The sequence below is a fragment of the Micropterus salmoides genome, unplaced genomic scaffold, assembly GCF_014851395.1.
Source record: "Micropterus salmoides isolate LMB-PRFRI ecotype aquatic unplaced genomic scaffold, ASM1485139v1 Ms_hic_scaffold_7, whole genome shotgun sequence".
Lineage (NCBI taxonomy): Eukaryota > Metazoa > Chordata > Actinopteri > Centrarchiformes > Centrarchidae > Micropterus > Micropterus salmoides.
This window is the reverse complement of record NW_024044459.1, coordinates 10,516,699-10,540,441: the sequence shown is the minus strand read 5'-3', so window position 1 is coordinate 10,540,441 and position 23,743 is coordinate 10,516,699. Positions and strand designations below refer to the sequence as shown.

At 39.1% G+C, this 23,743-nt stretch overlaps 2 protein-coding genes across 3 annotated transcripts in view; one reads left to right on the top strand and one right to left on the bottom strand.

Moving 5' to 3' along the window:
• cds1 (CDP-diacylglycerol synthase (phosphatidate cytidylyltransferase) 1) overlaps positions 1 to 11,150 on the top strand; it is a 45,691-nt gene extending 34,541 nt beyond the window's left edge. For both annotated transcript variants that reach the window (XM_038704103.1, XM_038704104.1), the window contains 7 exons: positions 678 to 760; positions 1,218 to 1,305; positions 2,477 to 2,545; positions 3,095 to 3,247; positions 3,653 to 3,772; positions 6,896 to 6,999; positions 8,278 to 11,150. In XM_038704103.1, coding sequence (XP_038560031.1) covers positions 678 to 760; positions 1,218 to 1,305; positions 2,477 to 2,545; positions 3,095 to 3,247; positions 3,653 to 3,772; positions 6,896 to 6,999; positions 8,278 to 8,413 — 753 coding nt within the window. In that variant the 3' untranslated portion in view covers positions 8,414 to 11,150. The remainder of the gene's footprint in view (positions 1 to 677; positions 761 to 1,217; positions 1,306 to 2,476; positions 2,546 to 3,094; positions 3,248 to 3,652; positions 3,773 to 6,895; positions 7,000 to 8,277) is intronic.
• A 2,240-nt stretch (positions 11,151 to 13,390) lies between these two features.
• Positions 13,391 to 22,480, bottom strand: LOC119892030 (endosomal/lysosomal potassium channel TMEM175-like). The gene is made up of 10 exons (XM_038704101.1): positions 22,277 to 22,480; positions 20,820 to 20,858; positions 20,525 to 20,622; positions 20,352 to 20,403; positions 19,634 to 19,669; positions 19,431 to 19,514; positions 17,745 to 17,909; positions 17,220 to 17,298; positions 16,935 to 17,070; positions 13,391 to 15,941 (listed from the first exon to the last, which is right to left on the bottom strand). The coding sequence occupies exons 1-10, from the start codon at positions 22,478 to 22,480 to the stop codon at positions 15,269 to 15,271; spliced, it is 1,566 nt and encodes a 521-aa protein (XP_038560029.1). The 3' UTR covers positions 13,391 to 15,268.
• Positions 22,481 to 23,743: the final 1,263 nt, after the last annotated feature.

The window sequence follows — 23,743 nt, the reverse complement described above, 5'->3', positions numbered from 1 at the left end:
GGTGTGTGGCTTTCCTAATCAAGTCCAATCAGTATAATCAAACACAGCTGGACTCAAATGAAGGTGTAGAACCATCTCAAGGATGATCAGAAGAAATAGACAGCACCTGAGTTAAATATGAGTGTCACGGCAAAGGGTCTGAATACTTATGACCATGTGATATTTCAGTTTTTCTTTTTTAATAAATTTGCAAAAATTTCTACATTTCTGTTTTTTTCTGTCAAGATGGGGTGCTGAGTGTACATTACTGAGAAATAAAATGAACTTTTTTGATTTTTGGAAAATGGCTGCAATGAAACAAAGAGTGAAAAATTTAAAGGGGTCTGAATACTTTCCGTACCCACTGTATTTACTGGAAAAAGAAGGCACTCTCTCATCGTACTCAGTCCTGTTTGGTTTTACTAGTTTTTTTTACTTATTGTAAGCATTTTGCTGCATGCATCTAAACAAAAATGCGCCTGCTGCCTGCTCTTCTCACACCGTATTTATTTTTTTTCCTTGTTTTTGACACGTATAGCATCTTACTCTGCACTGTGGCTCTGACAGTGTCATGCACCTTGTCTGTTTGTGTGTCTGTTTGATTCCACTATTTCTGACACAATCCAATTTCTGAGCAGTTGCGCCTACATTCCAGTGCAGTGACACTGTGGTGTTTGTGTTTGTGTTTGCCATTCCAGTTTGCTTGGACCCATGTGACCCTGTTGATTGTGGTAACTCAGTCCCACCTTGTCATTCAGAACCTGTTTGAAGGAATGATCTGGTAAGCAGGACACAGAGAGAGCAGAAGAACCTGCCATGTTGTCTCTTACATTCGCTGCACATGTGTTGTCGCAAGTGTATTCTCACTGTTTTGGTGCTTTTCATACAGGCTTTTAAAGTTTTAAGTAATGCAACAGAAAGTGACCCGAGACTGCAATTAATTTAAAAAAATCCAAGTCTTATATACATATAAAGCATATTCTGTTTTAATTAATTGCTCCAAAAGGGGAAAAATAGTCAAATAGAATCATATTACCTTTTTATTTTTAAAAATTTTTGTGACATGTTGCATGCATTAGAATATCACACAAGTTATTGTCCCTGCCACAGTGGCACTTATCAGTTCATAGTAGAGCAGACAAATTTTCCAGCCACAGCAAGAATTGATCAGATTTTGGTACGTGGATGGTGAAAGTTCTCCCACCACCTCTTAACAGTGTGGAAATTCCTTTTCCCAGGTTTATTGTCCCAATCTCCATTGTGATATGCAATGACATCATGGCCTATCTGTTTGGATTCTTCTTTGGGAGGACTCCGCTGATCAAGGTAAATCAAACATTGGCTGATGATGTTGTTATTTTAGGAAATTACATTTAGAGACTTTACTACTGTGGAGTGAAGTGTAAGAGTTCAACAAACCAGTAGTAAAGATTTCTCTGTCTTGTGAAGTTGTCAAGTTTTAACAGAATTATTTTTAGTTACAAGTACAGACCATTATTATCTGTACATTTAGTTCTGACTGGTGTGGAGTTCTAGTCACCTACTACAAGGGTGTTTACATGACACTTGGTTAGTATACTGTAGGAATATGGGATGCAGGGGCCATTGATACAAGCGATCCGATCGCCAGTCCTGTATTCATGTCAAAAGGTTGATTATCTTTGTGGTTTTCATGGATATAATCTATAAAATCAGCAGAGGAATGGAGAATGTTGAGTATTCATGAGTAACGGGTGGGTCTGTGCCCACGCATTTGTTGGGACTTAATATATGCCAGTTGATTTACGCTCCAACCCTTACTACTCACTTCTATGTTCATACAAACAACAGGGTATGTGGGCTCATCTTTACGGATTGAGATGCTTGGACATCCAGATGGAGATCTGAGTAGAACTGATAAGCACTTGTGTTGAAAGGACCTAGTGCAGGTGGTTCAGCATTTGATACGGTTGCTTCCTGGACGCCTCCCTGTGGATGTGTTCTGGATATGTCCTAGATCTCAGGGCAGACCCAGATCACATAGTTGGGATTATACAGTATATCCTATCTGTCCTGCGAATGACTCAGGAACTGCTTCCCAGAAGGAGCCGGTGTCTGTGGCTGCAGTGAATGTCTGGGCAACGACCTCGCCACACTGAGCCAAATAGGAAAAAAAAAAAATAGGTTTGGCTCCATCGTGCACACAATCATCTTGTGTCATCTCAGCATCTCAGCACAGCAAACTGTTCTCTCATCAGCCGTGAACAGACTGGCAGGGTTTCAGTCAGACAATTAAATAACTCTCCAGGTTGTGGCACAAGTATGTAACCTGAGCTCTTTGAAAGTTAACGCTTTAAGGTATTTTCTTGAACTCAAATAAAATTAATAATCAAATAAATATTCTGATTCAGTAACTCAGAGTATAGCAGGAAGAAGTTTATTTTAAATTACATTCAGTTTGTTGATGTGAATGACAGCTTCTGCTTCTGTCTCTAACCCCACCCCCCCCACCCCGCAGCTCTCACCCAAGAAGACCTGGGAGGGCTTCATTGGAGGTTTCTTCTCCACTGTGGTCTTTGGCTTCATTGTGAGTACACTTTATCTGCTTGTACCACTCACTCATATCGTCTGTTTTTCCTTCTACTCAGTTTCCTAATACCCAAGGCCAGATTTTCATTTTCTTTCTTTTTTTTTAGTTTTTTGTCCAATCGCTTGCAGTAAAAAATGCATCTCAGCTAGACCTGTTTTTGGAACAGAATGAGATTTCTAAATTGTGGTTGATTATCTACTCAAACTCTCATGTAGATAAGACAGCAATTTACTAAATTTATGAGGGTTGTGACTGTTTCACAACATTCGCTCATACGGTCTGTAGTTTCAGTCTCAACAAAGAATATTTTGCATTATTTATCTTGAAATTGGAATTTTATGACTAGATCACATGCCAAACTGGAGGGAAAATGCTGTTTGCAGCATCTCCACATTTACTGACCACTTTTACTGTCAGTCAATGATGGAAATGTCCAGATCTACACATATGTGAAGGTTGCACAAAAGCATGATTCTTACTTAAACAATTGTGATGGTTTCATGTCACACTAATGTACTAATATGTTGTGTTTTGTTTTACCCTCAGCTGGCCTACCTCCTGTCTCAGTTCCAGTATTTTGTGTGTCCCGTGGGCTTCAACAGCGATACCAATGGGTTTACTGTTGAATGTGAGCCGTCTGATATCTTTGTGATGCACGAGTACACTCTGCCCGCTGTGGTACAAAACACACTCAGATGGGTAAGACTTGTTCTTTTCATTCCCTTAATTTCTTTGCATGAGCTAAGGCCGTTTGAAATATTTCTAAATTAAATATTTCATTATTGTAAACATATTGTATAGGTCATGCTATTGTAAGACTATTAAGGCAATCTCAAATGTTACTACATCACCCGTAATGCCTCATTTGCTTATTTTATACGTAACATTTCTTGTTATATAGATATCCCTACATTTTTAAAAACGACACACTGACGTGCGGAAATCAATATAAATATATTGCAAACATCTCAACCTGCTTTAGTGATAAATAGATGATTTCTCTTATGTAAATATTTGGATAGAGAGAAGATCAAAATGAGGCTTTTTGCTGTTAATCACGTCACATTTCAATGTTGGTCCAATTTCTCTTTGTCTCTCTTTTAGAAAACGGTGAACCTGTACCCCTTCCAGATCCACAGCATCTTCCTCTCTTCCTTCGGGTCTCTCATCGGGCCTTTCGGCGGTTTCTTTGCCAGTGGCTTCAAGCGAGCCTTCAAAATCAAAGTAAAGAACATCTCAGATTCTCTCTCATTATGTCACTTCTTGTCCAACGAGCTTGACAAGCTTTTAGTCTTGTTTGCCTTGCCTTTATGTATCATTTTATTGTTTCAGCATGTTCTGCTAGATAGGGTTTTCACTGAAAGCTAGGGTAGGCAAAGTTGGAGAACTGCCAGTAGTCATTTAGTATTCAGCCGGAAAAAAATCCCACTCCCTCCCTTAAGGCCTCATTCTAAAGCCACTCCCCAAAAACACATTTTCATGTGCAGTGACTGCAGGGCAGAGTGCATGCAGATAGGTAGGTAGAGAGGCAGGCAGGTAGGCCAGCCAATCATTTAATTCCGTCATTATTACAGTCCTGTGACAGCCACGGAAACCAGATTTAAAATTTTTTGTGTCAGAGCATGTGATTTATTGATTGCTGATTTCAACAAATCTATAACAAAAAATGGTAACACTTTCTATGAAGGTCATCGCTATAATGACTTATGCATATATTTATAACACGATATAATGCGTCCATAAGACATTATAACAGTTGTTATAATCACTTACAAACATGCATTAAGTGCTATAACAACGCATTATAACCTTTTGATTTAATGTTTTATAACTAATAGTAATACCAGTTTATATCAATGTGCTGCAAGAATCTCTGACCATGTTCCATAACACATTATAACCACCGACTCTGCCTCGTTATGAATATACTTTAGTCACCATTTACAATTAGTGATATAAAATGGAATAATAGCTTATAGTAATGTTTAAAGTTATATAGCATGTCTTTGTTTGCTTTAAGTAAAGTGTTAAAATATCTATCCCTGTAAAATATATTACAGGTGGACATAAAACCATATGAACTAATTATAAGACCTTATAACACGTAATTGTTTGCTTTAAGTAAAGTGACACACATTTCACTTCATGAACAATCTATGAATTTTGAACATTTTGCAGTTTAGCACAAAAACACAACATAATTACATCAAGGACACCCATTGTCAGGGTGGTGAAAGATCACTCAAGACCTTTGGTTGCCGACCAACATCATGTAAGAAGAGACTCATATGTTGTCACAGATGAATGGCGAGCCTATGGACAGGCCCTAACAGATGCAGTGGACAATTAAAGACAACCACTTCACAAAACGTAGCCTATTAAAAGACATTATAAAGTAATTGAATGGGAACACTGTTTGGGCAGTAGGAATGAGAATCTCTTGGCACCTCACGATTCGATTTGATTACAGTTCAGAGGGCAGTGATCCATCTTGATGCATTTTTTTCTGTGTAAATTCTGGATAATTACTAAGCATTTCGTTTACACATTAAAATCCAAAAGAAATGTCTCCTCAATTGCTTAAAAGGACTAGTTTACATCCCTGATTTACTTTAGTAGCCTCAGCTCCTCCGTGGTCAGCAGCGTCCTTCCTTCAATAACCAGTCAGACTCCTCTGGACACTGAAATATAATTTAACTTAACTATCAGGATGTACAGCATGTGTACAGGACACCAGTTTAGCTTCAACCTGCTGCTCTCAATCCTCAACAAGTTAGGTAGTAATGACACGTAACTAATTAACATTCCTCCGTTACTAATTTAGCTAACGCTACACTGCTTTACAGCCCGGGGATCTGTTAGCTAGCGCTAACCGCCTTCTGTTTCAGCAACTGCTGGAAAAGTGAAGGCGGTTAGCGCTAGCTAACAGTATTCCCATTCAATTACTTTATAATGTCTTTTAATAGGCTACGTTTTGTGAAGTAGTTGTCTTTAATTGTCCACTGCATCTGTTAGGGCCTGTCCATAGGCTCGCCATTCATCTGTGACAACATCTGAGTCTCTTCTTACATGATGTTGGTCGGCAACAGGTCTTCTCTTGAGCGATCTTTCACCACCCTGACAATGAGTTTTCTTGATGTAATTATGTTGTGTTTTTGTGCTAAACTGCAAAATGTTCAAAATTCATACAGATTGTTCATAAAGTGAAGAAACATAAATAAAAGTTGTTTTCCTGCGCAAAATGTGTCACATTACTTAAAGCAAACAAAGACATGCTATATAACTTTAAACATTACTATAAGCTATTATTCCATTTTATATCACTAATTGTAAATGGTGACTAAAGTATATTCATAACGAGGCCGAGTCGGTGGTTATAATGTGTTATGGAACATGGTCGGAGATTCTTGCACCACATTGATATAAACTGGTATTACTATTAGTTATAAAACATTAAATCAAAAGGTCATAATGCGTTGTTATAGCACTTAATGTTGTAAGTGATTATAACAACTGTTATAATGTCTTATGGACGCATTATATCGTGTTATAAATATATGCATAAGTCATTATAGCGATGACCTTCATAGAAAGTGTTACCCAAAAAATCTTCTGAAATAAATTTCCTTTCCCAGCTTTAACTTCAGGTGAGATTTAAGTGTCATTAGCTCATTGCTAGTAGTAAAAATCTCAGCAATCTGTGCCATAAGTTTCTGCCATTAATTCACTATGGCAACACTCAGCAAAAGCACTCCACGGATTAGAACACAGTCACAGACATTATTGCAGAAACTGGTTGGACCACTACAGTTCAGCAGAGATTTTACTTAAAGTGACATGAAGCTCAGCAATGCTTTGCGTAGGCCCTCATACAGCAGCACACTTTTATCTATTGAGGTAAACTGCAGCCTTCTACTGTCAGCCACTGAGCAGCACCACTGCTGTCACTGGGGTCTCAGCGCCTTATTTAAGGGCTCCCTGCTGTGAAAAGTTATTTCTCACACAACTGATCCAGTTCATGTACGTGTAGTCAGTTGCTTTGAATTTTGCTGACTGCCTTTGTAGCACATCTCCACCTAGTGGCACTATATGTGTTTGACAGATGGTCTTTCGCCAATTGCAGCAACACCCAAGCAGCACCCAAAAAAGGGGAAATAAATGATCTTGTGTAATACCTTTTTAGACGAAATAACATACATGTCAGGCTGCACATTTTGAAGAGATAAGACAATAATCAGGCTAAATCATGCTCTGTTAACCACATACACACATTACACCTGTTAATACCAGGCTCAGCAGGAACCTGAGTTCTGATGTTGTGACACCCTGGTCTCTCCTCTCCTGCAGGACTTTGCAAACACCATACCCGGCCACGGTGGCATCATGGATCGATTTGACTGTCAGTATCTAATGGCCACCTTCACACACGTGTACATAGCCAGCTTCATCAGGTAAGAAAAGGGATGGACATTTCAGAGTGAATTCAAAAAATGTATTATTAAATTAATTAATTTAAATGTTTGTATATCAGCTCTTAGAAACACACCTATATTTAGAAAACTGCCTCAACCAGATGTTATCATTTAGTGCAACACATGAGTGACAACTACTTTACTTGTGATAGTTGGTCACTCGCCATATCACATTAATAGTGTGTAACATCACTTGATTGTTTTTAATTCTGCTTAAATAAGCAAGAACCCTGGAAATCTCAACAGACCGCTATGACCTCCATTTGCAAAAATGTTCAAATATAAAATGGGAGTTGATTATTCAAGAAACAAACTAAAGACTCGTAGAAATAAAATATGACATCCATTTTAGTCAGTTAAAGTTTCAAGAACTTTCCCTTCAAGTTCATGAAAGTGTAAGCCTGTCATCTGGTCTAGCTGTTTGTTTCCGCCGTGTACCCAAACGACTTAAAAGTGCCGGGGGCTTCTTCTGTGCTAATTTCACCCTCACACTCCGTCATGGTAAAATCCTGAGCCATCTTTTCACCTTGATGAGAAATATCATCACGTTTTAATATCGCTTGCTCTTGTCACACCCCTGTTAGATAACATTGTAATAGCTCACACAGCCAATAGTGGTCAGCCAGCAGTAAACAGAGTGTAGCTGAGCTTGTACAACCGCCAGTGAGATAATCTGCTTGCATGTGTGACCCTCGTCAGCAGTGTCTGGAGAGCCTCCTCATGGACTCAGCAAGAGCAGAAGAGAGTTTCTGTTAGATTTCCTGGTTTGTTGATGTTGTCTTAGAGGCTGTTCACTTAATGTCCAAGGAAGCTTTTAGAACATTTGTTGGTCCATAAAAGCTGCTGGATTTGTTATTCCTCAGTAGGTCCAGCTGATAGAGTACAGCTGAACAGTTAATTAAAATTATATCGAAATCGCAATATGGCCTACTGCAATTTTGAAATCGCAAGAGGTGCATTATTTGTTAAAGGTGAAATGCGTGTCAAAATATCATTTAAAATTAAATATTGTGGTGCACAAGATGTCCTCACCTACACATCCTATTCTATAGAACTAAGAAAATATCTTTGAGTGGTACAGATGCCCTCACAAATCAAACCATAATCATGTTTTACAATGAAAATAATGATGTAAAAAAAAATGATCATTCCCTGTAATATCAGTCATTAAATATTTTTTCAAAATCGTTCAGCCCTAGTCCAGAATTGTTTATGCTCTTGTTTCCATTGTGGTCACATTTTTAATTGTTGTTACAGGGGACCGAACCCAAGCAAGGTGCTGCAGCAGCTGTTGATGCTTCAGCCTGAACAGCAGCTCAGCATTTTCCACACTCTGCACTCCCACCTGAGAGAGAGGGGCATGGTCCCCCCAGATGCTGCCCAGGCTGAATGAAAGACTGCCGTCTTAAGAGGGTGATGACTTGAGAGTGAGTTTGTGTAAGCATGTACACACACAGGCACACACACTCTTTAAGTATGGCTGTATGGTGTGTGTGATCCCAGGCCTCTCTCAGAGCGTCCATCGTCATCCTGCCGGCTCTTCATTTGACTTCCAACCAGATAAAAATCATGACTCTGAACCTGAGGTGACTCTCCAGTCTACGTGGAATAACCTTGTAGTAAAAAAAAACAACAACAAAACGCAATAACACAACAACGAAACAAAACAAAAAAATAGGCGGCTTTGTTGCTTTCCACTTGGACCGGCACATAAACTACAACACGCTTCATAAGCAAACAGGCAGTCCCCAGCCTAAAAAACTTACAGACTGAAGATAAAATGTCTTATCGAACAAAGTGGACTCTTAAGCACATGACTTCCTCAGCACAAGTGGATGGTGGATGTGCAGTTTCCCTGTGGACGACAAAAATTGCACTTTGGCTTTAGCTGAACAAACGGATTTTAAGAAGCATTTACCAGCATAAACTGGGCCCAAAGTGTTGGACACCTGGACCTGAGCTACAGCAAAGACTGTTGAGACTTGTCTTCCTGGGATTTGGGGATGGGTGTAGCAATGATGCACCACGGTTGTCAAACATACTCGAGACACTGTTTTATAGACTACATTCTATTTAATAGTCATGAACTCACAGCATTAACAAAACATGTAGCATGTATGCTGTAGTAGTAAGTCCTGTCTTGGCCTACTGCTAAGCTAAGCCATGTTTATTCTCTTCTTCCACGGCTTGAACTTTTAGCTTTTAGGTTTCGGTCTAAATCTAAATAACTTGCACAATTAAAGTCAATAGCGATTGACTGTAGGCATGTTAACACAGAAACTAGAGCATCAACACTCAAGTTAATGTATTGTACATAAATATACTGGAAATATTTAGCAGAACAAATACCTAATACATATTATAACTACTTGTGTGACCTGCTGGGGATAAGAAAACATTTTTAAGCTATGACAAATGATATGCAAAAAGAAAAAAGAGATGTAACTACTTTGTAGCTTTTAGCATGAACAAATGAGATTTTTATGAGGTAGCGATGTAGATTTGAACCGAGGGTACTGCTTTAGAGGGCGTGCTAGGTGACCCTTTCCTAGAGATTGTAAAAAGAATTTAAAGGAATAGTTTGACATTTGGAAAATAGGCTTACTCTTGCTGGGCATTAGATTAGAAAATCAATACCACTTGTGTTGGAGTGATATGGAGCTCGAGCATAGAAGCGAATAGCATAAAGACTGGATGCGGGGGACACCGCCAGCCTGAGTCTGACCAAAGTTCACCTGTAAAGCTTACTAATTAACACATTGTTGGTGAACAACAGTTGCGTGCAGTAATTTCCTCTTTAGTCGTCATGGCCAAACATGCAAAATTGAACAGTTTGTGCAAGGTAATGCACACAATGACGCACAGCACACAGTTCTATGAAGCAGCTGACTTGGACACTTCAGACTACATTGGAATGTAAATAATCACAATTTGAGTTTTTCTAACCTGGTATTCCTGTCCTCTTGACTTTTTAAACTGTTGATTAAACAAATGTGCCAATTTTTGAGCTTAAGACACGCAACTTTGAAGAAAGGTTACAGTTGAGCTGTTTTCCCGTGCTTTCAGTCTTTATGCTAAGCTAGGCCAATCGCCTCCTTGCTCTAAACCCACATAAATGAGCGTCTATTGATCTTGTGATCTAACCCCTGGAAAGAAATCGAAAAAAGTGCATTTCCCAAAATGGTGAACTACTCTTTTTAAAAAAACAAAGAAAGACTGTGCTTCCTTAATTGATTCGAGCAATGACTTTAGTTGCACTGTAGCAGTGGGGGTGGAGACGGTCCGACATCCCCAGACTCAATGTTTGTTAAACTGCTAAATAAAAATCTAGAGTCTTCTTATGCATTAAATCACTCTTAAATTATTATGTTGTAGAATGTAGTTTGCAATATAAGATGTTATCAATTATAACAATAATTTGAGTACATTTTGAGCCTTCAAACTAATGAATATGTGTATTGACAGTACTGTATTTACACATATCTTTAAGTATATAAAAATCTAATATCTGGGTGGTGGTTTTATTAGCAATATATTAAGCTTATGCAAGTAGCAGTTTGATTCCTTAGGATATGGGTTGGATGATTTGATTCTACAGGAAATCTCTGGCACGTTCACCAATGTGAAAAATAAGACATTGCATTATAAGCGTGTAGGAAGGCTGCGTTTGCGGCCGATGGGGGCCGATGATATTCTCTGATTGAATCCAGATCTTTTCAAGAGAGAAATGTTTACCAAAGCACTGTTTGATTAACACTGATTTCCTTCCGTTATGGAAAGAGCTCCAGGGCCCAGGTCCAAACGATCGTCTCCTTCCTATTCTGACATCCTCTGTTTGTTCTGAAAAAGGAAAAATGAAGAGGTTTTGGGACAGGGCTGCAGACTGGAGTGCTAACATTTGAATCTGTGGCCTGTGCAATGTTTTGCTGTGTTCTGTTCACTTACTTCAGTTCGTGGACGAAGATGTTTTAATTTATTTGTCCTGTTTATGTTTTCCTCATAGAAGTGTATTTTAGCATGTTTTGCCCATTGTGAAGTAAATGGGGGTGCTGGGTGTATTTTTGGGACCAGCTGTATTGTACTGTATAAATCTATGACTTCACGCTGGTAAAACACACACTACTGCTTTACAGGCTTTTCTGTATTCAATCTTCACTGTCCAACTTACATACTGAACAAGATGAAGCAAAGCATGTAGACATCTGGGCACTGTTTAGACGAAGGCAATCTGACCAAAAATCTAAACAAACAGCATTAATTAGATTTTTGTTTTATACAGTCTTGGGGGTGCCACTGGAATAATTTAACTTTTGGTAAATAAATCAGTCACATATGTGATTTTAAAAGTTTGTTTTGATTCTTTTTCAAAACTTTTTTACAGTTATCATGCATCGTTTCTTTTTGTCTTAAACAAATTAGTTCATTTTAAAAGACTGTAAGCTTTTCCTATTGTTGTTTTTTTTAGTTTCCATTTAATGATCGCTTAAATTTAGCTTGAATTTAAATCGATTTCAATTAGTCAGTCTATCGTAAAATGTGACTGAACAATGCCCCTTACAGAGTCCATGCTGATGAATAGACAAAGATATTGAATTTACACTGATAAAGACAAAGAAAAAACCTGCAAATCCTCACACACAGATGCTGGAAGTTTTTGATGGATAAATTACTCAAAACAATCAATTATTAAAATTGTTGCTGATTAAGTTTCTGTCAATCAGCTAATCAATTAATTGACTAATTGTTTCAGGTCTCAACAAATTAATTCTTAAGGCTGTAGTTAAGTTAAAACTATGAAATCGGTAAATTTCATAACTTTAATTCTAGGGCTGAACAATGAATTGCATTTGCGATATTATCGCGATGTAATAAAAGGAGATTTTGTTTTGTTCGCAAAGGCTGCGATTACACTCTGGTCACATGACACCCAGGAAGAAAGCAGTGACGTTACGCTGTACCTTGCCTTCTTGCTGACCTTAAGCTTGACAGAAGCTGACACTACACAAACTTTAGTGTCACACTGGGAATGAAAGTAACACCCGCCAACCGCGGGTAACTTGGTGGTGGGTGAAATCGTCGGGTCATCCGCGGCTTTGATGGACAGGAAAAATGCACAACAGAAAGACACGTACAGTAAGGTAAGCGTGTTGTGGCGATCGGCGCCTGCGTCACACACACAGCCACCAGTCAGCTCAGGAAATATCTGTGAAACGGCGTTTCAAACCAAGTCCGAAAGAGGCCCGAGTTACAGCCCGTGCGCTGCTCACCGGCAGCGGGGGAGGGGAACTCCGGTGTTGTCGGAGAATTACTAAGCTTATCTGTTAAAAACGAGAGGCGTCACTTGGTTTCATTTTCGTTGTACAACTTTTGAACTGAACCTCAAACTGAGTATTTTTTGTTTGCTTACTGGGATATAGAAAGATGAACTCCTACGAGATTTGAACTGGGATAAAGACTCATTTATTGGAGATTGAACTGTAGGTTCAACCACCAGGTAGGCCGACCTTATGATATTATATCATATTATTTAATGCCATGACTTGACTCAAATTATCTTTCTCATATTATTATAATTTGATACATCTTCTCCACCATTGCTCATAATAATAATTCTACCTAATTCATCATAACACAGGCCTGACCCACAAGAAAGAACAGTGTAGTTCTATCTAGCTAATATTGTGTTGGTCATACTATACACTGATTTATTGCTTGTCCATTTTGAATACAGAAGGTAAAGAGCCTTAAAAATTAATCGCAGTCGCAATATTGGTTAAAAAAAAAAAACGTATAATGTAACGCAATTACATTATTTTCCAAAATCGTTAAGCCCTAATTAACACCATCAGTCATTATATATAAATGTACAGTGTCACTTGAATGCATCTGATTAAGAAGTGTATTATTCCATTGGCACCCTCAAGACTCTGCGGTTTTACAGTTATAGATCAAATAAGATCTAAGCTGTTGTGTGGACTAATGTATATTTTTTATTCAAGTTATGAAGGTAAAATACTTGTGGTACACAAACGTAAAGGTAGGAAAGGGGTAGTTTGAGCCAAATGTCAAATGATGCACTGCAGATGTTTGGTTGCTCGTCTTTTTAATTTATCATTTTGTGTGATTTGCTTTGAGCAGGAATGTTTTCTAATGAAAATCTATAACTTCTGGAGTGGAAAAGATTAAAAATTATACTGAGGAAGTATGTTGTTAAATATAGGGGTAAACACATACATCTTGTTAGGGATATTGTGAAGCTGTTTACTGTATGAAGGTGAATAAAGTTTTTTTTTTCTTAAAAATGTCTTACATTTTGTTCATTATGTTTCACGCCATTTACCTTTTGATAATGACAAGACAGAGAATTCACTTTCACATTGTGGTAATAACTTCAGATTTATTCACAAAATAAAGCTTGACAGACATATAAAAAAAAAAAAAAGGATTTTGCAGTGTGACATTTGCACTCATATAGCAATTACAAAACAGACCACAGCCAAGAATTGAGAACAGAAATCTGTCAAACGGAATTTGGAGACAAATACGTAGAAAACCAAACCGGGCTTAGATCTAGAAGCTGCCCCATGCTCACATTCTTATTGATATATCTAACCCTTCCCCATCACCTTACAGGTTTCCATTAAAGTGCCTTTCAGATTTGTGTCCCTTTTCACTCAGTATCAAACACATAACTGTACATCATAGCAAAGCACATCATCATTACAGTGAAATAAATAGCTTCAAGGGGACCTATTATGCTTTTCCATTTTTTCTGTCATATGTATAATGTTCATATCAGATATATATGTTAAATGTGGCCAATGCTTCAAATAATGAGGTAAAAGTATTTAAAAGAAACCCTGTGAGCCAAAACCTCAGATTTCCCCTGTTCTGAATGCTCTGGTTTCAACAGTTATTTTCTACTAACGGCTCCTTAGGATGTCATACAGTGCCGGTTTTCCCTATATAGTAATTTGCTCCAGGCACAGAAAACCGGCCCCACCCACAAAGGAGCGCGCAGCCCCATCTTCCTGGTAAACACGCCATGACCTTTGAATTGTGCAAAAGGTACCATAGAGGAGTCACAGAACTACAATATAGGTCTGGAAATGCAGTATAATAGGTCCCCTTTCAGTATCTCAGTACTATGTTGCAGAAATGTACTACACTTGTTTTTACAAACCTCTCAAAAATTTTAAATGATAACATTAAGTTGACATTACTTTCTAATAACAGAATGTTCAAGAAAACCTGAAAATTTTCCAATTAAAAGGTAATAGCAGAGATAATACAGCATTGCGACATGTTTGACTGTAAGACTTACTTTCGGGTGGCCATTACACACAAGTCTCTGAATCAAAATATTTTAAAATAGTGCAATGTGAAATTGTATAGCTATCCCTGGTCAGTACAATGTTTAAAGTGCCAAAAACTACAGACTTACACCCATTCTTGTTTGGTAACAGGTCAACTCCAACAGTTATATTTGGGCCAAAGGAGACAAATTTGAGAAAACTGTCATAACCCCCTGTCATACACAAAGTATACTTAAGCCATCAGCTCTCATATATGAATTTCTGCAACTGAATGCGACTGAACAAATAGGCTGAATTCAAACAATAGCAGTTGGACGGACTGTTCATCACACCTGTACCTGGCATAGAAACTGATCTGTTATAATAAAAATGTTCCGCTGCACCTTTTCAGGGTGAAAAGTACAACCAACTAACTTCAGTCATGAATTATAGCCATTCTCATTTTGGACCTTTTGCTACTACTGTGAGCGGGAAACCTTAAAAACAAAATTAGGTGATGACATCATTTAACGACTTTTAGGACGGCCAAATGCAACTTGGAGTTGGCAACACTGAACCTTAGTGTGGGTCATTTAAATGCTAGCTTTTGAGTGCCTGAAGATGACTTGTTGATTATTCGCTAAACAAAACTAGCATTATTATATATTTTAAGTTGTCGTTTAACAAATCAAATTAATGGATAGGCTTTGGCTGTCAGTATCCTTCATTGCTCTGGTCCACTTCCATACTTCGCCTTCATCGTGGTCACATCTAATCGCATTTGCACTGATTCCTTCTCAGGAACCAGTTTAAATGTTGAAAACAGTCATCTTTTCCATGTTGTTCCTTATTCAAACCCTTACTGTAACTCTTTCAGAGACCAAGCATTTTAGCAATAATGCCTCACTCCTCAGATAGCGTGTTTTTTTTTTTGCCACTTCCCTTCAAGCTAGCTAGGTGACTAAGGCATTGAATGGCACTCTTGTCTCGTCGTCTTCCTCTTCTACAACAGACCTTGGGTCGGGCCTATCGGGACAGAAAATTAGTCGCAGCAAAGCTAGCCCGGCACGCACCAACAGCCTCAACACAAGAAAAGCAAAAGGCACTGTAATCTCCATCAGGTGGAAAATTTGGGCGCTAAATTTACTCAAAATACATGTTAGGAAAAATGTCCCCAGAGCTACACAGGGGTACAGAGCTAGCTTGGCTAGCATAAACACATGCTCACGCCCGCCATATCGTACATAAGGATGCAGAGTTTCCTGTTCACTGTAAAGAGCGACCACCCAAATAGTGAGCTGGAATATACCAGCAAAGAAAATGATCACACAGCTAATCTGAATGGCTTCCAATTCGTTGCGAGAGTTGTGTGGGAATTCGTGTGTTAGCTGGTAGGCTAAAGGCAAACCTCCAACAAACGCCAGTGAGAATGTGTTCAGGAGGCCCATAAAGCGAGTTGTCTTGGTGACATGGAGAAAGAGCGAGTGGTGCACAAACCAAAGAAGGCCTACTGTGGCGAAGGAACCAAAGTAAGCGAGGAACTCTGGGCCGTAGACCTGCAGAGCTGCTATCAGGCTACCGCCAAACTGGTTCTGCACAACGGTTGGGTCAGGAACGTTGTCTTCGCTAAAAGGAAATAACCATAGAGGACAAATGTTAAGGGTTTTTCAGCACATTTTTCTTAAAGAACTTTAAACTTTAAAAGTGTTGGATCAGACCATTTCAAAGCAGCATTTTGAAGATAACACAAAAAAATAGGGTAGCTTTACGTGATGGAGACCTTTGACTGGTGCATAAACAGTAAATCCAATGTGTATAGAATTGATATGATGCAGATAAATCTGATCAGATAAACAAAAAGCAATGAAATTATCTGTAGCAGTCATGATAAATATGTTGTCATAGTCCAGGCAGGCATTTAAAATGTCAATAACTGTATTCGAACAATTGTTATAAAAAATAAAGTGAGTATCCTGCACATCCCCTCTGTCTCCATGTATTTCACATGGCTCTCCATGGCTTCCGTATATTATTTATACCCAAGGCATTAACTCAATTAAACGTGTTTTTGCCCGGTTGGTTCTAATCCTGGGGTATCTCTACCTCCGACCGGCAGGGAGTGGCTGGAACTCCACTGAAAGTGGATGGGGTGTATCTTCTTTCTCAGTTAGCCTGGTCAGGTACAGGTGGGACAGGTCAACCTGCTTTTCCCCCATGATTTTAGCATACAATATCACAGGATACCCTTATTAAAAGAATTGTGAAAATTTTGTCATCATTGTTAAAAAAAGTTCAGTTTTCTAAGGAAGCAAATTTGCCCCTTCTTAAAAATAGCATCAGCATGTTGGTCCCAGGAGAGTTTGTGATTTATAAGGCCAAGCTACGTCTACTCCGTCACCACTTCAATCTCCTAGTTAATAATCCTAGTTAGAGTGTGAGGTGGAGCATAACGTCGAGGGTCGACAAGGTCATGGTCTCCTGGTGCTAGTTTTGTGAGCTCATAGCTTTGTGATTTAACATCATAACACTGTCTGACCTCTTTTCTATACAAAATAGTGTGTATAGAAAATATTCATTTGCCCTATGTCTACCCATTCAAGGAAATAAAGTGAAACAAACCATATATCCAGGATGAGAAGTGTTGCTACGATGGCGTAAACTCCATCACTGAAAGCTTCCACTCTGTCCTTACTGAGGGGCTCGTTAGGCAGGTAGGTGTAAAACAACATGGAGTCTGGAGTCTCCTCCACCTGACCTGGAATGGACAAGATTTGGTTTTTAAAAGGTGGTGCACATGACACAAGTCATTCTGAAATAAATCAGCACCCAAAGAGTGTCTGGCCAGAGGTCCGCACATGTTTGATTTGTTTCTCACATCTGTCATGATGGAAATAAAGTGCTTACCTATTGCTTTGCTGCGACACCACTTCAAACTCTGGGAGATGTACGGCAGGAAGATGACAATTGCCAACAGCATGTAAGACTGAAAGACAAAATGAAAATGTCACTGCACAGTAGAGGTGTACAGCAGCAAGAGTTCAGAGGTTGATGTAACTTTGAAAGACTTGTCTCAAAGGGAAATTTGTGCTGAAATAATTACTCAGTTAATCGCCATTAATCAAGCAAAAATCACCAAATTTGCTTGTTCCAGCTTCTCAAATGTGAAGATTTTCTCTGTTTTATATAATTATAAACTGAATATCTTTGTGTTTTAAAATGTTGGTCACACAAACGATGACGATGACACCTTGAGCTCCAGGAAGTAGTTTATTTTAATTTAATGATTAATCAAATAACTAATCAGTATATTCAACTATAATAAATTAATCAGTATTTGCAGCCCTGAAACATATTACAAGATGAACAGATCCCTCACATGGTAAATGTAGCATCCTGAAACAGTTGAAGAAAAGAGTAAATGCCACCTACCAGCGGGAAGAAGATGAAGGAGAAGATGCTGGCGAAGAAGCACATGAGGGGAACCCGCATGATGACTTTGAGGATGTGGTGTTTGTAGAAGGTTTGGTTCTCTGAGATCTGGATCTGCTCGTTCAGCAGGAAGGGACGGCTGAAGGCGTACAACACAATCACCGACTAGAGAAACAAGACGTAGGATTATGACGTATGTGATTACACAGAATTGAAATACAGTATTTCAAATAAGTGAGTACACCCCTCACATGTTTGTAAATAAATAATGGTTCAAATCAAAGTGACAACTGGGGCACTGGATAGGCAACACCAAGACAACCCCCAAAAAGAAACTGTTTTGCCGGTGGTGGCCACAGACTAATGTTCTCTCCTTATCCTTCCTGACTGATTGTTCTCTAGTTTGGCATTTTGCTAGTGTCCTTGTCACTACTGGTAGCATGAGGCGGTACCTGCAGGCCACACACAGGTGTTGCACAGGTAGACCAGCTGGCACATCCATATGTGCCCTCGCAAGACGGTTAGATGTGTCTCCCAGTATAGTCTCAAGAGCACGGAGGAGATACCAGGAGATGGGGCGTTACTTGAGGGGAGCTGGACAAGGCCATAGAAGGGAATCAGCCCAGCAGCAGGACCAGTATCTGCTTGTTTGTACAAGGAGGAACAGAAGGGGCACTGTCAGACTATCAAATGGCCTCCAGCGGGCTACTGGTGTGTTTCTGACCAAACTGTCAGTAACAGACTTCATGAGGATCTGTCCTCACAGCCCAGCACCGTGCAGCTCAATTGGCATTCGTAAGAGAACGCCAGAATTGGCAGGTCCGCCATTAGTTCTCTTCACAGATGAGAACAGGTTCACACGGAACACATGTGACAGACGTCAGACGTAAGATCTTCCAGCATGACCGGTTTGGCGGTGAGTCAGTGATTTTCTGGGAAGGCATATCCTTGGATGGCCACACATACCTCCATGTGGAACCCTGACTGCTGTTAGGCACCGGGGTGAAATCCATTGTCAGACCTTCCACTGGTGCAGTGTTCCTGGGCTCCTCTTGGTGCAGGACAATAGCCGGCCTCATATGGCCAGAGTGTGTAGGCAGTTTCTGGATGACAAAGGCATTGATGCCATTGACTGCCCCTCACGTTCCCCAGACCCGAATCCAATTGAGAACCCCTGGGACGTTACGTATCAGTGCATCCAATGCCGCCAAGTAGTGCCACAGACTGTCCAGGAGCTCACTGATGTCCTGATCTGGGAGGAGATCCCCCAGGATGCCATCTGCCGTCTCATCAGCAGCATACGCAGACGTACATACAGGCACATGGGGGTCATAGACACTACTGAGTCACATTATGAGTCGCCATGATGAAAGTTCAGCCTGTGATTTCAATTTTTGGGATTTTCAATGCGATTTTGTATCCAGCCCTCAATCACTTGGTGATGTTTGGTTCCATTGACCGTTGTTACATCATTTTATTCTCAACGTATTATACAATGTACAGTAAAGATTTTGAACTTTAAACTATTTTGTTCCCCGATATCTGATGTGTGATTTAAGTGTTCCCTAAATTCTTTTGAGCCGCATAGTTCGACTAGAAAAAAAGATAAGATGTAGTGTTTAATTAACAGGCAACAGTTGTTCTCCAAAAGGACAAAAAAGGAATAAAACACTGTAACTGCCTCACCTGAATGACGCCCATCACCATCACACAACCACAGAACAGTAAAATCCCGAGGACGTTTTTAGGGAAGGTCGCCATCAGAGAGAACTGCAAAGACACGCTGTGCGTTACAGAGCTTCAATGACATCAGTCAACTAAACATTTATTTGTGCAAACAGTGTGAATGAATCAACTACCGCTTAGCCACTGCAGTGACTCATACTCACTGTGTACGGTAGAAAGGTTATCAGCATCATGCAGGCCTGAAAGAGAACCGAAAGCAGAACTTCACATTAGAAAGAAGGAAACATGCTCAGCAGAGAAAACATCTTTCATTCACAAGTAAAATACTTAAAGTATTAACAGCACTGAAGACATGACTCTTTTCTCTTAGCAGGCTTCCATACAGAGGGAAATTGGCTGGATTCTTGATATTTTATTGAGTGTTAATTATGATATATTTGTGAAGGAAATCAGTTACCAGCATGCACTGATTTTTGTGGCACATATTGAATGTCTGAGTTCATGTGCATGCCTAAGCCTTTGTCATGCTAGCTGAAGTTGGATTTTAAACTAATCAAGGTTAACAGAACAAGGTGACCATGGCTAATTAAATTGTAAACCAGAGAGATAATAAAAGCACAAGACATCAAATATACAGGGACTCAGTCCAGCTGTGTTTTTGAACATCTCAGCCCTGTTCTGTGCTCCATATGGAACATAGACATGTAGGTTCAATGTAACCCAAAAGAAGAATATTCATCTAGCATCCATTTGTGAGGTAAAAAAACATATTGGGTACATACATACTTCTATAAAAAAAACTTCTTAATGAAATATTCAAGATACTCAAAATGATTACTTCTTAAAGATAGACTTCAGTTAACACTCTCAAATAATGCCATGTTACTAAACACGCTGTGATCTCGCTGATACTCTACTTACAAGATTCAGCAGTGCAAGGCAGTCATCAATGCGTACAATCACTTGAAATAATCTGTGAATCACAAAGAAGGAGGAAGTGATAAATAATAAACCTTAAACATGCTGTTAAACTACTACTTCCATAATGATACTAATAATACTATATAATAAGAGTGATAATAAAAATAACTCACCTGATATGAGCAGCCCATGCAACAGTCACAATCAGGAATGTCATTAAGTAAACAGCAATCTTTGTTGTCAGCAGAAGCTGAAAACTCTCCCTCAACTCCTGCAAGACGGACGAACACATATTTAGAACATGTTGCCTATTTTAAAGTCATTGCATGTGCGCAGTATTGCGCAGATTGGTAGTAGCTGTAACTGGAGTTTCGATGACCTTGACCCAAACTTGAAGCAAACCTAAACAGTAGTATGAAGAAGAAAATAATGACATGTGACACAGCTACTGCTATTGTCAAACATTACCTCATTATCTTCCACCTTTGTATGGGCAACGGGTAAAATCTGAATAAAGGAAAATAAAGGAAACTGCATTAGGAGAAATATCAACTGTGCAGAGAAAGACACATGATACAGCATCTGTAGAGACCAGATTCCCAACTGACCAGTAAGACTGGTCTCTGTGGGTCAAGGGCAATGCTACGAATATATAAAAACTTTACCGGACTTTCTGACTTTGAAGATGTCTGGTCAAAAGAATATTATTATGTGGTGGTTAATGAATGTTCTTTAATTTAATTGTATTTATTTAGTACAGTACTTTTGCACTTTTAAAAACTGCAAACATTTTTACCTCTGCCATGTTTGTATACCCTGTAAAGCACATTGAACAGCCTGGGTGTAAGAATTGTGCTATACAAATAAAGCTGCCTTGCCTTACCTTCTAAGTGAAACAGGAGAGGTTACTTTTAAACATTTCCTCACACAAACCGCAAAACAAACTAAATTTTAGACACAAATTTCTCCAGGGGTCTTTAATGGTGTTTTTCCTGAAATCTTTAATGATATTTGCGAATATTTTTGCTTGTCTGTGTGGTAATTATTTTGTCTGCCTTACTCATCTCGGCTTGATCTTGTAAAAAAAATAAAACAATCCTGCTTTCAGTGAGACTTAATTGCAGCATAGCTGACTAACTCTGTGTGGCATTGCACGTCATAGTCCCTGGAAAAGTCAGCAAGTATTTGTCTTTCCACGCCATAAAATGTCTTACTCCAACTGAATACTCACCAAACCGCTCTAACATGATCTCAAATTCAATACGTTTACTTGTCTGGAACTTGCCAAATTAACTGTTCATCCCATCAACCCTGTTTGTCTGATTACAACGTGTACTCAGTGATGGAAGAAGCATTCAGCAACACAACACCGTAAATATACTCCAAGTAAAATAATGAAAGTATTGTCAGTAATCAAAAGTAAAAATACTCATTACGCAGAGAAAATGGCACCTTTTGTGGTGCTATAATATGATATTATTGGATTAGTATCACTGATCCATTAGTGTGTAAACAGCAGGTTTATGTTTTTCTACTCTTGGTAGTTTTATCTATTACAATTCATTATGTTGTCTAAGTCCATTATATGTTTTGTAGGTTAAAGATAAACCTGTCAAATAACAAACAGGCCACATTATGCAACCCTAACAGCAGCTGACAGATACTGAGGTAGAATGGTATACTTCCACAGGAGTATAGTATACTATGAAATGTATAATATGAATAATACATTATAAAATGTATAATATGAAATGTAGTATAGTATAGTATAAAGTGGTAAAATTAAGAAAATCAAAGTTCAGTCAATGCGATTGCGCAACATATTTACTAAACTCAGGGTACGGTAATAAAGTGATTCTGGGTTGCAGCTTCTCTGCAGTCCACACAGCAGGCCACTGGGCTGCATCTTGTTCTGGGTGTCTTACCATGACGGTGGCGATGATGGAGACGAGGGCATCGCTGTAGGCCAGCAGTCTGTGGGAGGACTGGGTGCCGCTGTTGCCCTCCCTGTCGGATGGAGTGACGCTCTCCAGGAACGAGGAGGAGGCTGCGTGGCTCCTCGTGCCTTTCTTCTCCATCTCCTCGTCGACGTGGTGCTCTATGATCTCGCTGTCATCGTTGTCCCCCATCGCGGAGGAGCTACAGGACCGCAGAGAACGCAGCTGAGACCATGCACACGCCGGATGGAGATGTTTGCAAACAACTGTTATCAGCTGACTGAGGACGGGGAAACAGGAAGCAGCTGCCCGGTTGTTTTCCTGTTGTCAGCAAAGATCGTTGATTGGTGGAAGAGTAACCACTCGGTGGGTTAAAAAAAAAGGATCCGAGGTAGTATTACTATATAAAACCTCTCTGCTAATACTAATTACATAATGATTCAGTTTTCCTTTCTTTCTTTTGGATTTTTAAGCCAATATTTATTTTTTGATTTGTTTTGGACTGGTGTCATTTTGTTTAATAATTTAATTTTGTCACATTTTGTGTCTGTCTTTAAAATGCACTGCAGTGTTCTGCTGTGATTATTGCTCCCATCCATCATTGCTTGATAGCAGTCTTTTTGTTTCCTGCATTGTTATGTTTCTTGGCAGTGGAATCGTGTGACCATTGGTAGGAATTTAAATTACATTGTGTGCATCCTGGACCGTCCTCGTGCGCAAGATCATGACTGTATTAAGGATGTGGAAAACGAAACAAGGGCCCATTCTTAAAATATATTGCTCTATAGTGTTAGCCTAGTCACAAACTCAACCTCAGAGTACCTTTAACACATTTAACACTTTAATTAACACATTTGTAGATATAATAAATAAAAAAATAAAAATGTATGTCAGTTTGTGTCTCGTTTACATATATAATGAACAAATTCATGTTATAATTGCGTGGTATCAGAATTAGCAGGCGGTATCACACTTGCAGCTGCAATATTTATTTGATGATGGTCTCATTTGGTCACATGGTCTCTAGGTGTCCTTTCCCAACAGCGTGTTTTTGATTGCTGTTTTGTTCTTGGATAAACGGACAGAGTGAGACCTCTACATGTTTATCTCCTCTTTAATCTGATAAATATATCTGGACGTGGGTAAATTGTAAGAATGCACATTTAAAGCACATTTAACGGAGTTTACTAAGAAACGCAGAGTTTCAAAGACGCCTTGTTTGCAGGTAAAACAGGTATGAATAATAGGCCTACAATACAAAATACATTTGATGCACAGTAGGGATGTTGCAAGTAACAAATAAGATATAATCTTAATAAACCTTTACAAGTAATAGTATCTCATGAGAAGATTTCGCGGAGGCATTGCACAACAACTCACTATACAGAAAGATAAATGCATGTGGCGCAACAAAGGAGAAACTGGGATTAGTGCTAAGTAAAGTAATACCTCGAC

Excerpts from the sequence above, each read along its gene's own strand:
- LOC119892030 (XM_038704101.1), bottom strand. The coding sequence starts at position 22,480 with ATGGGGGACAACGATGACAGCGAGATCATAGAGCACCACGTCGACGAG. Across the intron at positions 20,859-22,276 it reads CCATCATCGCCACCGTCATG|ATTTTACCCGTTGCCCATAC; the intron begins GTAAGACACCCA and ends TCCTTTATTCAG. Across the intron at positions 17,071-17,219 it reads GTGTCGCAGCAAAGCAATAG|GTCAGGTGGAGGAGACTCCA; the intron begins GTAAGCACTTTA and ends TGTCCATTCCAG.